The following is a 16,913-nucleotide window of genomic DNA, read 5'->3' on the forward strand; positions in this document are numbered from 1 at the left end:
ACGTCTGCCATATTTAGTTTTGTGAAGAGCCTTGGGCCAAGCTTCTCAATCGAATCACTAGCTAGTTTTAGCCATGCATGGCTCTCTGTGTCAGCAGAAGAGAAAAATAACGCTTCTATTTTTAAATGGGCTGGAATCCTGAAGACACAAACCCTTCTGGTGTTGGTGAATGTTACTCCCTGGGAGGCATGCCTCTCACATGATCAAGTGTGCGAGATGGGTCACTGCTGCCATCTGTTGTTATGTCTTTACAACTGCATCTGGAACTCTCCCATGGGATAATTGTGATTAGTTTTTTGTTTCAAATGGGCTTTGTATGGAGCTTCGCCATTTATGCACTTGAAAAAAAATCTCCAAGTTCCTGAAGGCTTATATTTGCAACTGCATATGAAGCAGCCACCTTTTTACTGCAGTTTTATTCGCAATATTCCATGGACTAGGCAGATGCAGTTAGTATATGTAGCGAGTATTGTGTGAACTTATATGTAAGATTATAGGTAGGTACATTCATAAAATTTAGCAATTTTCGAATGGGACCCGCCAGGGCTGCCCACTTTCGCCTCTTTTGTTTTCACTGACATTGGAGCCATTATTAAATAAAATGCAACAGAAATCCGATATTCAGGGTATACAGCTGGGAAAACAGGAATATAAAGTCTCCGCATATGCGGATGACTTACTTTTTTCACTTACCAGTTCACAAATATCATTACCAAATCTTATGAAAGAAGTGGAACGATATGGATCCTGTCGAATTTTAAAATAAACTATAGCAAGTCGGAGGCGATGCGGGTGGCACTGGCGGGTCCCTTGCCGAATAGCTTACAGAATAACTATAAGTTCAGGTGGACAACAACTGCACTAAAGTATTTAGGAATACAGATCCCTCCAAAGTTAACAAATATATACGTGATGAATTTCCTACCATTACTTAAGGAAGTTAGAATACTATTAGATGGAATAGAGCTATACATTCCTGGTTTGGGAGATGCAATATTTTAAAAATGAACATGGTGCCAAAGTTTTTGTACCTGTTTCAGGCATTACCTATTTTCATCCCTATGAGCCACTTCAGTCAAATTTGTGCCGAGTTTACAAAATTTATTTGGGCAAGTAGGCATCCAAGGATTAATAGAAATTTGTTGACCATGCCAAAAAAGGCAGGCGGAATAGCGGCACCAGATTTATACAAATATTACCAAGCTACCCAGCTCGGCAGAATAATTGATTGGGGAAGACATGGAGAATACAAACTCTGGATTACTATTGAACAACAAGTAAGCCCAGTACCCTTGAACAGAGCTATTTGGTGCTATGTAGCTTTACCCTCCGAGCTAAAAACGCACTCTATGATTGGCCCTACATTACAAATAGGTTTTAGGATTATACAGAAACCTAGATTTTCCACCCCTAATTCACCATTATTCCCCATTCTGGGAAACCCAGAATTTTCTCTGGGCTTGGAGCCACAAGTATTTGGGAAACAGAGAGAGAGGATGTTTTCAAGCCTCACATTTTGTGATTGCCAGTAGGTGGCCAACAATTGAGCTCCTGACACAACAGGGAAGACAGTTTGAATTACCTTTCTGGCAGGTACGACACTTTCTAGAGACATTGGGCCCGACGGATAGCTATAGGAGATCTCGTACAAAGTTTGAGACATATTGCGAGGAGGAGCAGCCCCTATCCCATATCATCTCCAAGACGTACGCGTTACTGACACCCGACCCCCCCCCCCCAAGATAACTTCACACTGTTGAGTTTGGATAAATGGGAGAGAGATTTAGATTGTTTTCTAACCAGACCAACGGCAGAAAATAATGCATTTGACTTTAAAATCATCAAGGTGTACTAAGATATAGGAGTTGAACTATAAGTTATTAACACGATGGTATCCTACTCCCTCGAAGATGAATAAAATATTCACAGATGTGTCGGGGAGTTGCTGGAGGGGCTGTCAGGGACAAGGTACGTTGTTTCATATCTTCTGGATATGTTCAGTAATTATACAGTTTTGGCAAGAGGTACAGAGAATCGCCCAACTATTCACAGAATATCAGATCCCAGGGGACCCGGCATTCTTTTTAATACACTGTTCACAAATCTCTTTTAAGACTTACAAAAATTTGATTGTGTGCCATGTGGTGAATGCAGCAAAAAGCTGCATTCCCAGGTGCTGGAAGGAGTCACGTGCAACCCATATTTCTATGTGGCTTAATATAGTTAGAAGAATTGGGATAATGGAAAGTTTGATACATATGACCCAGGAAAGAAGGGAACGCATCATACAGATATGGGCACCCTTGGAGGAATATCTACAAACGGAGGAAGGGAAGAGGCTAATTGGAGAGGAATTGGGAGAATATAATATGTAAGTGAAGTAAATGGGAGGATATCGACAGGTCAACGAAATTTGTGTTTGCTGTTGTGATGTGTCTCTGGACCCTTAGGATTTAGGGGCCCACAGATTAATAGGAGATTAAGTTGATCAATATTTTTTTTTTTTTTTTTTATTATTCAAGGTTTCAGCAAAGAAGGTAATGGTTTGGAACGTAGTAGATATGAAGATAGGCTGTCTCCAGGTCCTCGGGAGCCATCGCTTAGTCCCTCTGGTCGAAGGTATTTTACAAGGGGGGGGGGGGGATTTTTTTTTATCAGAAGTAGATTTGAATGTAGTTCTAAATGTGAATGTGCACTGGAATCTGATGACTGATGAGCGTAATAAAATCTGAACTCCAAAGATGATATAGTAATAGAATATGAACCCTTTTTTATACTCTATTGATTGCATGTTGTCATAAAATAGATTATCTTTAATCGTACATCACGGTACTTTTTTTGAAAGAGAAAGGGGGGGGGGGCGTGATGTGACGGAGGGGGTAGGGCTTAACGTGGCGCTGGCGTCCTGCAACGCGGGAGTGTGTTTAAACAAAAATAAAAATAACTCCATTTGTGCTGGCTGCAAAAATTGTCGGAAGGACACAAGAGCAAAGAGGGGCATGAAAGAAGTTGGTGACACAGGCATTTCCTATTTGACACATTTACTATTTGCATCAGGCTGAGCATTAATAGCAGCAGTGGCTGACTATTGCTCAAGCAGTGGATGCGATTTTCCTCTGGTAGTACCTCTGCTTTGTGCATCGGGCTAAGGTCAGAAGGGGGTTGAAAACCCCCCAAAAAAGAGCTAAAAGGGTCTCCCTCAAGCTCTGGAAAACCTACTCATTGCTACAAATGGCATCCTCCCCTGAGAGGGGGTGGCTGGTCAGATTGAGCATCGGGGGCCATGAAATGTTTGTAATAGTTTTCAACACTGCAGCCCCTGTTTGTTATTAAAAAGATCTTTTTTCCTCAGCCAGGATAGGATTGAAAAAAAAAAAAGTTATCTGCTTTAATCGCATCCCAGTGTGGGACAAAATGTGACCGGTTCTCTTCCATTACCTAGGACCCTCAAACTGAGCAACTAGGGGCAGGAGAAGGTGAATTCCCTCAGGGGACCGTGGTGTTGCTGATGACTCCTCTTCTGAGGATCAGTGTTCACAATCTGTAAGATTGATATTGCAATTTCTTGCTGAATAGTCCGCTCCACATTTATGTACCCTTATCTGAGTGTTTGGGTTCGCTAAAGACTCGTCAAGCTGTGCATGCCTTTTCCTGTCCATGCATTGCTGGAAAAGTTTTTTCGTATCTGAGTGGATCACCCAGATAAGCATTTTATTCCCTCCTAAAAAGTTTTCACACTTTATCCTATGGTGGAAAAATATCACTAAGTAGGGTATACCAGCAAATAACGCTGCTATATCCTCTGAAGAAGAGTTTGACTTGTCCGGCAGACAATGTTCAAATACTTAAGGATCCAATGGATAAAAAAATTGGAATTCCCATTTTAAAAAAACAAAACGCTTTTCTCTGGCAGATTGAGTGTCTCAGCCTGCGTAGACGGTGATTGGTTAATCGTTGAGACATAGGAGCTTTTGGGACTTTAAATGAGCTGCACGGTAACATGCATCTCCATCCCTATTCAAGTACATAGAGAAAAAGCGTCGGGACTTTAAATGAGGTGTCTATATTGTAGCTATTCGAAGGAGTCAAAGTAAAACATGAACAAGTGTTTATTTGTTTACCATGATTGAGTAGGTACATAGCGGACAATACATGCAATAATGGCACATCATATAACAAATCATGTATCCAAAAACATTTACATGTTAAAAAATAAAATATATAATATTGTCCTCAATAATAAAAATTGTAATATGACCGTTATAATCCACGGCATTGCCTGAATCCAAAGACCATGTGGGTATGTATACATTGCATCTAGGTTAGGCCCAACGCGTTTCATGGGATCTATCCAATCAGGGGCGGATGCATGATACATCTATAAAAGAGGTAAATATATCAACATTAACCATTCGCGGACAAGAAATGAACATACATACAGGGAGAGACCAGTTTAAACAGATGTTCAAGGTTATCCTGCTCAGTAGGCCTAGGATCTGGCAGCTTTATGTTTGCAATAGTTGCTATGAGAGATTCTATCCTTCAGGCCTTACGCTATTCGCTAAGCGCCATGCAAGAAGCTCCTGGCTAGTCTTTCTTTTTGCTGTGAAACAGCTATTTGGGAATGTTTTGGATAATGCATCCAAAGAAATTCTAGTGGAAAAAGTACCCATTTTGCCATTTACTAAAAGGAGTAGATGTATTTTTGTTTTAAAGCTTCTCCTGTGCCAGAGGCATCAGCCTCCAGGCAGTCACAACTGCTTCAGCCGTCAGGTTCAAGAGGTGATCCTCAGAGTTAACCTCTGGGACAAAAGAGGTCTTGGGGGAAGAATCCTACCTCATCCTACCTCATGAGAAACCTCATCCTTATGAGGAGGTGCCCCCGCTCACTCGAATAGGGGAAATTCTTCTGCAGTTCTCAAGGATCTGGCAGGAAGAGTGTTGTGACGAATGGGGGACTTCCTCAATAGCTCCAAGGTACAAACTGGAATGTTAAGAGTTCCTGTCTCCTCGTTTTCTCAAGTCAAACATTCTTAAAGCAGGGTTCCACCCTAAAGTGGAACTTCCGCTCATCGGAACGCTCCCCCCCCCCTCCGGTTTCACAATTGGCACCTTTCAGGGGGGAGTTGGGTGCAGATACCTGTCTAAGACAGGTATTTGCACCCACTTCCGGGCATACACTCCCACGGGAGTCTGTGCCTCTTCCTGTCCCTGCGCGCTGTCTGCTGGGACACACACGGGTCCCAGAGACAGCGCCAACAATTCCTATTGTGCTGCGCGACTCGCGCATTGCGCTGCGCATGCGCAGTAGGGAGCCGGGAAGTGAAGCCGCAACGCTTCACTTCCTGATGCCCTCACCTAGAATGGCGGCAGCAGACGAGAGCCGAGCGATCGATCGGCCTCGGCTGCTGACATCGCTGGATCCTGGGACAGGAGAGTGTCCATTTATTAAGTCAGCAGCTGCAGTATTTGTAGCTGCTAGCTTTTTAATATTTTTTTTTCACAGTGAAATTCCTCTTTAAGGATCCAGAGAAAAAAGTCTTTCTCTCAAGCATTGGACCATCTTTTGTAAGAGCAGAGGTTGGGGTTTGGTTCAAACCTCTTTTTCACTGTGCCAAATATGAATGGACATTCTGGATCTCAAAAATCTAAATTAATTCCTGAATATAAGCACTCCATATGCTTATTTCCTCGCTCACTAGTAATATCTACCCTTTTCAAGGTGGAAAATCTTCATTTTCAGTGTGTAGCTCTACTTTTCGGTCTAGCTACTGCACCTTGAGTGTTTACAAAGGTTCTGGCCCCTGTTCTAGCCAGATTAAGGGCCCAAGGTATAACGATTATGGTTTACCTAGGCAATCTGTTCTTCATAGACCAGTCGGTAGCCCGCTTAGACCAAAGTATGGTCACCACATTCAACTACTTGGGATATCTAAGTCGGATTCTCAACCTAGAAGGAATCTTCTTTAAAACCATGAAGAAGGCTAAAATACTTAAGTCTGATCATAGATACACCCAGAAAAGGGTATTCTTGCCCCAGGCAAAGATCAGCGCCATAAAGGAACTGATTCAGGTGGTCCAAGCAAGATGAATTCTTCTATTCAGCTTTGCATGAGGTTGTTGGGAAAGGTGGTCGCTTCATTCGAGGCCTTTCCATATGCTCCATTTCAGTGGAGACTGCTGAAAAACCGTATCCTATCGACTTGGAACAAAGGGTTCAAGCTCTAGATTCCCAATGTGTTGGATTCCAAAGCCTACGGCCACATCACCCTAACTGGTAAATTCAGATACAATGCATCTACATAAAAACACTTGCAATAGGAAATGGTGAGGACTACTTTAAGATGCACATAGAAACTTTTGTCCCCAGAGACACTTCAATCTATTTGATACAATTGTGGATATTAATAAGTTCGTGGGGAACCTTACAATAAAGAAATTACCATTGAGTAGATGATGCAGTCTCTGTGCAGTCTTTATCTGCACCTGTTGATGTTGTACCGGCAGATGATGAATTTGCTTTCAGGGAATGTTGTGCCATTAGAGATTTAGATTGTTGGCAGCTGAAGGTGATGTGTGATTGCCTACAGGTGGGTGCTGGCGCAGACAGACCAGTTCAGTTTAAATTGACTACAAACTTTTATCCAATAAACTCATGGTCTGTTGCTATGACCAAGATTCAAAGAAATATTGAACGGGACCTGCTGGCTCTATCACACCAGACACAGCAGGGTGAGACAGTAGGGCATGATAACATCACAAGGGAGGAAGGGCTGGCACTTAAAAACCTGAGTGAAGACAATACCATTACCATTGTTAATTCAGATACGGTGGGTTAATTGTGATTTTAAACACCAAGCAATACAGACTGAAGGCCACCCGACAACTGTCTGGTCTACGTATGAAACATTAAGTGGGGACCCCACTAAAAATTTTAGGTATGCTTGGGGAATTGATACGTAGGTGTACAGGACTAGGTTTATTTAACACAAAGGAGGCAACGTCTCTAGTACCAGAATGTCCTGTCCTCCCTACATTCTATAATTTGCCAAAAACACATAAAGGGTTAGAGCCTCTACAGGGTAGACCAATCATATCTGGAATTAATTCCCTAAATGAGCGGTTGGGCCAATGGTTTGATGGACAGCTACAGCCATTGGTGAACCAACTCCTGGGATTTTTGAAAGACACCAACCATCTTTTATATATTTATGAAGGCTCTTGAGTGGCAGGGAGACTACTCGTGGGTTACTTTTGATGTGAGTATTCTGTATTCCTCCAGCACCCACAAGCAGGTTATAACAGCTGTACTTTTATACTTGTAGACACTGACAAACTTATCAATTGAGCACAGTCTCTTCATTGCTGACGTGCTGGAATACCATCTGTCACATAATTTCTTTGTTTTTGATGGGGATTTCTACCTCCAAAGGTACAGGGCAGCTATGGGCGCAAAATTTTCACCCTCGTTAGCTAACCTTTATATGGGTTGATGGGAGCTGTCCTGCATCTTTTGGGGGTTCATGGCTACCACAAGTTCTTTATTATCATTCAAATGGATGGGTATAGGTATGTACAGTGCATCCGGAAAGTATTCACAGCGCTTCCAGTTTTCCACACTTTATTTTACAGCCTTATTCCAAAATGGATTGAATTCATTATTTTCCTCAACATTCTACATACAATACCCCATAATAACAACATGGAAGAAGTTTGTTTGAAATCTTTGCAAATTTATAAAAAATAAAATAAAAATAAAAAAAATCGCTTGTACATAAGTATTCACAGCCTTTGCCATGACACTCAAAATTGAGTTTGAATGCATCCTGTTTCCACTGATAATCCTTGAGTGGTTTCTACAACTTGATTGGAGTCCACCTGTGGTAAATTCAGTTGATTGGACGTGATTTGGAAAGGCACACACCTGCCTATTTAAGGCCCCACAGTTAATAGAGCATGTCGGAGCACAAACCAAGCCATGACGTCCAAGAAATGATAGACCTCAGAGTCAAGATTGTACAGATCTGGGGAAGGGGACAGAAAAAATTCTGCAGCTTTGAAGGTACCAAAGATCACAGTGGCCTCCATCATCCATAAAAGGAAGAAGTTTGGACCCACCAGGACTCTTCCTAGAGTGGCCCGCTTGCCAAACTGATTTGAAGAGAATGGCCTTAGTCGGGGAGGTGACCAAGAACCCGATGGTTATTCTGACAGTGTTTCTCTGTGGAGAGAGGAGAACCTTCCAGAAGAACAACCATATCTGCAGCACTCCACCAATTAGACCTGTATGGTAGAGTGGCCAGACAGAAGCCACTTCTCAGTAAAGGCACATAGCAGCCCACCTGGAATTTTTCAAAAGGCATCTGAAGGACTCTGACCATGATAAATCAAATTATCTGGTCTGACAAAGATTGAACTCTTTGGCCTGAATGGCAAGCATTATGTCTGGAGGAAACCAGGCAATGCTCGTCACCTGGTCAATACCATCCCTACAGTGAAGCATGGTGGTGGCAGCATCATGCTGTGGGGATGTTTTTCAGTGGCAGGAACTGGGAGACTAATCCTGATCGAGGAAATGATGAATACTGCAATGTACCGAGACATTCTTGATGAAAACCTGCTCCAGAGTGCTCTGGACCACAGATTGGGGTGAAGGTTCATCTTCCAACAGGACAACAACCCTAAGAACACAGCCAAGATAATAAAGGAAGTAACTATGGAACAACTCTATGAATGTCTTTGAGCGGCCCAGACATGAACCAGCTTGAACATCTCTGGAGAGATCTGAAAAAGGGCTGTGTACCAATGCTCCCCTTCTAACTGGATGGCGCTTGAGAGGTCCTGCAAAGAAGAATGGGAGAAACTGTCCAAAAATAGGTGTGCCAAACTTGTAGCAGCATACTCAAAAAGTCTTGCTGTTGTAATTGGTGCCAAAGGTGTGTCAACAAAGTATTGAGCAAAGGCTGTAAATATTTATGTACATGCAAAACAATTTTTTTTGTTTTTTTTTTATTTTTAACAAAGTTTGCATAGATTTCAAACAAATTTCTTTCACGTTGTCATCGTGGGGTATTGTTAGTAGAATTTTGAGGAAAATAATTAATTTAATCCATTTTGAAATTAGGCTGTAACTTAAAGTGGTTGTAAACCCTTACAAACCACTTTGACCTACAGGTAAGCCTAGATTAAGGCTTACCTGTAGGTCCAAGAAATGTCTCCTAAACCTACACGGTTTAGGAGATATTTACTAAGACACTCACTGCTGTCTATGGCGCATGCGCCATAGACAGCAGTGCGCAGACGCACTACCGCTGTTGGCAGCATGCTGCTGTTAGTGGCGGTTCCCGTGCGCAATGCGCGGGATTGATGTCATTGCTGCTTCGCCGCTGTGAGTGGCCGGAGCAGCAATACTCGGAAGATGGACGCTCCATACTACAGGGTACTGCGGTGACATCGCTGGATTCTGTGTCAGGTAAGTGACACATAATGGGCTACTATGCGATGCATAGTAGCCCATTATGCTTTATCTTTGCAGGGAGACAAAGAAGTAAACCCACTAGGGTTTACTTCCTCTTTAACAAAATGTGGAAAAACTGAAGCGTTGAGAATACTTTGCAGATGCACTGTGTATGGTATGTATGTACAGTGCCTTGCGAAAGTATTTGCCCCCCTTGAACTTTTCTTCCTTGAACTTTTCAACCTTTTGTCACATTTCAGGCTTCAAACATAAAGATATAACATTTTTATTTTTTGTGAAGAATCACCAACAAGTGGGACACAATTGTGAAGTGGAACGAAATCTATTGGATTTTTGAAACTTTTTTAACTAATAAAAAAAATGAGAAGTGGGGTGCGCAAAATTATACGCCCCCATTGCGTTAATATTTTGTAGAGCCACCTTTTGCTGCGATTACAGCTGCAAGTCGCTTGGGGTATGTCTCTATCAGTTTTGCACATCGAGAGACTGAAATTCTTGCCCATTCTTCCTTGCAAAACAGCTAGAGCTCAGTGAGGTTGGATGGAGAGCGTTTGTGAACAGCAGTTTTCAGCTCTTTCCACAGATTCTCGATTGGATTCAGGTCTGGACTTTGACTTGGCCATTCTAACACCTGGATACATTTATTTGTGAACCATTCCTTTGTAGATTTTGCTGTATGTTTGGGATCATTGTCTTGTTGGAAGATAAATCTCCATCCCAGTTTCAGGTCTTTTGCAGACTCCAACAGGTTTTCATCCAGAATGGTCCTGTATTTGGCTGCATCCATCTTCCCCTCAATTTTAACCATCTTCCCTGTCCCTGCTGAAGAAAAGCAGGCCCAAACCATGATGCTGCCACCACCATGTTTGACAGTGGGGATGGTGTGTTGAGGGTGATGAACTGTGTTGCTTTTACGCCAGGGGTTGACAAATTTGCTTGGAATCTAGGAGCCAGCTTAAAAAGTTAGGAGCCAGGTACGTGACGGCGATCTGGACCTGTCCCTGGCCTGACATGGAGACGAGTGAGGGGAAGATAGCAGCGCCGTCGCCGCCCCCCCCGTCTCCAAGTCATTGCCCATAGCTCTTAGAGGGACATTTTATTTTTTTCAAATGACAATTTTTTTTTCAATTGCATTTTAGTGTAAATATGAGATGTGAGGTCTCTCTGACCCCAGATCTCATATTTAAGAGGACCTGTCATGCTTTTTCTATTACAAGGGATTTTTACATTCCTTGTAATAAGAATAAAAGTGACACAACATTTTTTTAAAAGAACAGTGGAAAAAAAAAAAGTTAAAATAAAGCAGAAAAAATAATAATTTTTAAACGCGCCCTGTCCTGCCCGCATATAAAAATCGGTGTTCGAACCACACATAGGAGGTAGCGCCGTGATCGGTAGAGCGAGAGCAATAATTCTACCCCAGACCTCCTCCTGTAACTCAAAACGTGCAACCTGTAGAATTTTTTTAAACGTCGCCTATGGAGATTTTAAAGGGTAAAAGTTTGTCGCCATTCCATGAGCGGGTGCAATTTTGAAGCGTGACATGTTGGGTATCAATTTACTCGGCGTAACATTATCTTTCACAATATAAAAAATAATTGGGCTAACTTTACTGTTGTCTTATTTTTTTATTAACTAAATTATTTTTCCCAACAAAAGTGCGCTTGTAAGTCCGCTGCACAAATACGGTGTGACAGACAGTATTGCAACAACCACCATTTTATTCTCTAGGGTGTTAGAATAAAAAATATATATATAATGTTTAGGGGGTTCTAAATAAAGGGAAGAAGAGGCAGGTAATATAATACAGGCAGAGGAATCTTCATTAACATTGCTGGTTTGTCATACCAACGGCGACCACAAGAGGGCGCCAGATTCCATAAGGAATCATAGGACCGCAGAAGGCCTCAAAGCCGCGGCCTAAATTTTCGGCCGAACGGCCCGACGCGATCACGCTGGGGGGGTCCACAGACACAGGATACCCCCAGCTGTGCTGCCCCAGGCGCGAGGTCGCTATTTCTAGTCGCCAATGCGACCTGGCGACCGGGTTTTGTCAAGCCCTGTTTTACGCCAAACATATCGTTTTTGCATTGTGGGCAAAAAGTTCAATTTTGGTTTCATCTGACCAGAGCACCTTCTTCCACATGTTTGGTGTGTCTCCCAGGTGGCTTGTGGCAAACTTTAGACAAGACTTTTTATAGATATGTTTGAGAAATGGCTTTCTTCTTGCCACTCTTCCATAAAGGCCAGATTTGTGCAGTGTACGACTGATTGTTGTCCTATGGACAGACTCTCCTACCTCAGCTCTAGTTCTCTCCAGTTCATCCTGAGTGATCATGGGCCTCTTGGCTGCATCTCTGATCAGTGTTCTCCTTGTCTGAGCTGAAAGTTTAGAGGGACGGCCAGGTCTTGGTAGATTTGCAGTGGTCTGATACTCCCATTTCAAAATGATCGCTTGCACAGTGCTCCTTGGGATGTTTAAAGCTTGGGAAATCTTTTTGTATCCAAATCCGAAACCAAACTTCTCCACAACAGTATTACGGACCTGCCTGGTGTGTTCCTTGGTCTTCATGATGCTCTCTGCGCTTTCAACAGAACCCTGAGACTATCGCAGAGCAGGTGCATTTATACAGAGACTTGATTACACACAGGTGGATTCTATTTATCACCATCAGTCATTTAGGACAACATTGGATCGTTCAGAGACCCTCGCTGAACTTCTGGAGTGAGTTTGCTGCACTGAAAGTAAAGGGGCCGAATAATTTTGCACGCACCACTTTTCAGTTTTTTTATTTGCTAAAAAAGTTTAAATTATCCAATAGATTTCGTTCCACTTCACAATTGTGTCCCACTTGTTGGTGATTCTTCACAAAAAATAAAAATTTTATATCTTTATGTTTGAAGCCTGAAATGTGGAAAAAGGTTGAAAAGTTCAAGGGGCCCAATACTTTCGCAAGGCACTGTATGTATGTATGTATGTATGTATGTATGTATGTATGCGTGTGTTTGTGTGTCTTTCAATTTTAACATTTACTTTTTTTTTTTTAAGGAAACATTCTGGTGATGTAAAACGAGACGTTCGTTCACCAACCCTTTCATCTCGAGGTCTAAAAGAATACAGTGTTAAACCGACGCCTATGAACAAACAGGAAAATCCCCGGGATTTTTCTCTTCGTCTGACCTCATCGTCATCAGAAAATTGTTGTTTGCACCGTGATCATTCACCAGTGTCACCGCACAATGGGCTAGCGAGTACACTGCTGCTGCATGCACCGGTCAGTCCTTCACAGCCCATCCCACAGAGCAACCGAGTCCAGTATATGAATGCTCCTTTCTTTGCATCTAATGAAAACCTGTCATGCCACAGAGATGACAGCAGCTGCACCGGAAATCATGACTTTACCAGTGTACCGCCTCCTTTGCCCCCAAAGAAGTACTCTAGGAGTGCAGTTTCACGAATTGAGCAAACTTTTGCACCTGCCACCACCGCTGCCCTTTCAGAAACCTTGTCATATGTTCATTCAGCTACCATGGAGAGACTTTCACCTGGTGATTTTGGGAGGCCAGACTCTGACATAGACTACTATCCAACTAAAGATGCATTTCACAGCAGCGACATAGACCTGCACACACCACATTTGTCTGGTTCCTCAGCGTATGACTATCGGTCAAAAATGGTTCAGCAACCTCTGGGATTAGATCAAGTTTCCCATGGAAGTGATACAGTTTCACTCACAACATACTTTTCTGTGGACAACTGTATGACTGACACATACAGGCTAAAATACCACCAGAAGCCAAAGGTATATATGACTGAAAGTACTGCATTCCACCGAGACCCCAGTCACGTACAAGTTACAGAATCTCTCATGGAACCTGCCTACCCCAGAGCATTGGATAATGGTCATAACACAATAGTACGAACAAAAATGTCATATGGAAGTGTACCTTGTAACAGATAGACAGTTAGGCCTTGCATTTTTGAAATTGTACAACACTCCATGTGGAGCTTTCAACTCTAAATGGTCATTTTTGGATAATATCCAGGACAGAACCAGCTCAGTTCTGGTGAGCAGTAAACTTGCTTTAAACAGACATTTTGACACTAGAATGAAGTCAGTCAGATGGAGTCTTAACTGCTTATTTAAACAAGCTGTTTACTCTACACTAACTTTTCATCCTGACTCCCTCATTGGTATTTCTTTGCACATTGCCTGGGTCTAATGGTGTCTTGTACTTTACGCTAATTTTAAAAATAGCTGTATACCTGTAACTGTTTTGTACATGGTCAAAGCGTTCAGAGAGGTCACCTAATTTCCTTTTTGTTTAAAGTTAACAAGGGGGAAACCTAATTTCTCCTATTTGGAAATCACATTAAAATGACAGACACTTATCTCAAAAAAATGCACAAAACCTAGTCTACTAGTTCTCTAATCGGGTAAATATATATATATATATATTTATTATTCATCTGGGTAAAGAAAATTCTCTATTTTAAAAGACTTTGTATTTTTTTTTACATGAACTTCAAGATGATATTTAAAAGCACAGCTATAGCATATGAAATAATAAATCTCTACAGTAGAGTACAACATCTACATATAGAACATAAATATAGAATAGAAAGGGCAAAGCAGGATGACTTAATGTACAATAAAGTGCTCCTGTTTTTTGCTTGCTACACAAAGCCTATGATAGCTATGGTTTTGGGAGACTGTTGGGGTATATTACTCTCAATAATGGTTTATGACGGGCTATATTTTATGCAAGCACAACCCGTGCTCTTTAGAAAATAAACATGACAGGACTCAAAGCTTAACTCCAGACAGACTGCTAAATGCACATATATTGGAACTGCCTTACCGGCCAAAAGATTTGTAGTTCTGTTCATCCAGTCCTAAGATTTACAGCTCTTTGCCAAACAGCAAAGTCTTGTTTTGCAGAAGATCTAATTATTCCGTGCTGCTGGTTTGCAAAATTTTGAATTCTTGTTGCTCACCAAGCTGGTGACTGGGCAGTGAAAGAGAGCAGCAGACTTATCCCATTTTTGTCAATCTGCTGTATCCTTCTATCAGTAAGCTCACTGCAAACCAAAGGTGATTGGAATCTTTTAAGCTTCTTTCTCCTTCCTAATGGGAGCTGTACTGTAGACTAAAAGGCCTGATTCAGGTACTTGCACTGCTTGGGTTATGAAAAAAATACATTTAGGGTATATCGGTGAATACAGAGCTGTATTGTTTGTGTCTTTTGCAGCTGCTTGGAGTTCCGCTTAATGTGTATGACTTGAAAAATGTAGTTTTTATTACCTCCTTTTATAAATGTCTTAGGAATTGTTAATGCACTATTTTCTAAATCAAACTGTTGTAAAGATCTATACAATTCCCCCCTTCCCCTTTTTAAAAAGAAAAAAACAACTTTTTCTCATATTGGTATGACTTAAAGATGCACTATTGCATCTTTGGGTTTAGAGGTTTGGCCAGTTTGGGGCAATGTAATGATTTTCCTCCTGGTACTGCAGATCTCCCAAAGACGACAGTGTTTGGAATAAGGCTTAAGCCGGTCATAGATGGGTCAAATCCCAGCCGGTTCCTGCTGAACTATGTATGGGCAGGCTGAATGTACCCAAGTTTATGGATCAACTTGGGTAAAACCAGCCCATCAGATTTTACATGTGATTATTGCCAGCTGGGAGAACACAATGTCTCTGTGGGAGGGATTCCATCTTTCACAGGAAAGAAAATTGCTCTATCTATGGCCAGCCTTAGTAAATTGGTGAGGGTGAAAGTTGCTCAATTAATCAGTGGTTTCCGGTGTCTGTCTGCAGCTGATTAGATTAAAGCCCAACTCCAGCCAAACACATCAGGTTTTTATTGCTGTTTGTGCCTTCCTGTCACCGTAACCCCTTCTCCCCAGCAGAGTCACAGATGACAAGGAAAAACTTCTAGAAAGTCTAATTTTTCCTTCATGTTTAAGTAGATTTTCTTTTTTCTACAATTGTGTTTACTACTTTTCAACAGGTGTACTCTCGTAAAAAAATAGATAAAATTAAACGACCAGTAAACCTAAAACCCAGGTTGGCTTGTGTAAGAGTTATTGGGGAAGTGAAAATATGAAGTATTATATTTACACTATGTGTACATTATAATATATTGGCCTGTCTCATTCTTTTTACCCCAGAGGAACCCTTGAAACCCTACTAAAATAAATTCACCATGGGTCACTAGGAAATTGCCACCTATACAAATGGCTAAGAAGCTCACTGGTGTTGTCTTCCTGGCCTTGCAAAGTAGTGTTAGAACTGGAACTATGTACCATCCAGATGGGGGGGTCGTCATCCACAGCTTGAGGAACCCCTGGTTAAGAATGACTGACTGGTATACCAGAAGTGACATTTTAACCCTTTTCATGACCTAGGGTAAAACAAAATGCCCCGGACCTAATTTTGCAGCTGTGATATTTTAGAATATTGTACTTTCATTTGGTGGTAAATAGACTGATCTTGCCTTTTTTGTTTTTTCTTTTTTTCTATACTATCAGAGGAAAACTGGCCCAAAATAGTAAAAAAAAAAAAAAAAATCATTTTTTTACACTGTCACAGGGTAAATGTTGATGTAAGCCAACTTGTGGTTTAAGTTTTTGTGGTCTTTAATTGAATGAAGAATTAAGTATTAAACCTTCAGCATTTTTTAGCTTGGCATAATTTAGCACAATAACAAAAAAAACATTCCCCAGAAAAAGATTTGGTAACATTCTTACCCAAGCAATTGCAGCTTTCAACATTCAGTCCTACTTTCCTGAACTTCTGGTCCTCAGTTTGAAAAGATGTAATAGTAGATTGTTGAGTCAGTGCTTTTAGAAAGGGGGGGGGGGGGGCAGGCGAGTGCCTTTGCTTCCCCAACTTTAGTGCCTGTATACAAAGGCGTTTCCATAAGATGCTGAGAGATAAAGCAGCAACACAGAAGCCAGGGAAATGGGGCAGTGGTAATTGCACCAGCTTAGGCCCGGTTCACACTGGTGCATCATGCCCTCCAACTTTGAGAGCACATGTTGCATGACAAGTCGTGCCCCATCAAGTGCAATGGAACCGTTCTAATGACTTGAGTTGCTCAAACTTGACATGCATTGACTTCTGTTTAACCACTTCCCACCCGGCCAATGTATATATACGGCCGGGTGGGAGCCGCCTGCTCCTGATAGGACGTTCAGGAACGTCATTCAGGAGCAGCGGGATCGCGCGCGCGCCCGCGCAGCGGCGCGATCCCGATGTGCTCGTGTCACCCGGACACGGCACATCTCAGATCGGCAGGAGGGCTCTGTGATTGGCCCTCCTGATCACATGACGGCCGTGTCCAATCACGGCCGTCATGTGATGTAAACAAACAGCCGGTTGCTAGGCAATCGGCTCTCCTCTCCTCACACGGAAGTCACCGCTGAG

The 16,913-nt window shown here is 42.0% G+C and overlaps 1 protein-coding gene across 1 annotated transcript in view; it reads left to right on the forward strand.

Annotated features, from left to right (window-relative positions):
* Window positions 1-13,783, forward strand: part of USP53 (ubiquitin specific peptidase 53) — an 82,634-nt gene extending 68,851 nt beyond the window's left edge. The window contains exons 14-15 of the mRNA XM_077476821.1: window positions 2,523-2,619; window positions 12,528-13,783. Coding sequence (XP_077332947.1) covers window positions 2,523-2,619; window positions 12,528-13,440 — 1,010 coding nt within the window. The 3' untranslated portion in view covers window positions 13,441-13,783. The remainder of the gene's footprint in view (window positions 1-2,522; window positions 2,620-12,527) is intronic.
* Window positions 13,784-16,913: the final 3,130 nt, after the last annotated feature.

The sequence above is a fragment of the Lithobates pipiens genome, unplaced genomic scaffold (assembly GCF_037356315.1).
Source record: "Lithobates pipiens isolate NorthernLeopardFrog02 unplaced genomic scaffold, aLitPip1_a1.2 Scaffold_13, whole genome shotgun sequence".
NCBI lineage: Eukaryota > Metazoa > Chordata > Amphibia > Anura > Ranidae > Lithobates > Lithobates pipiens.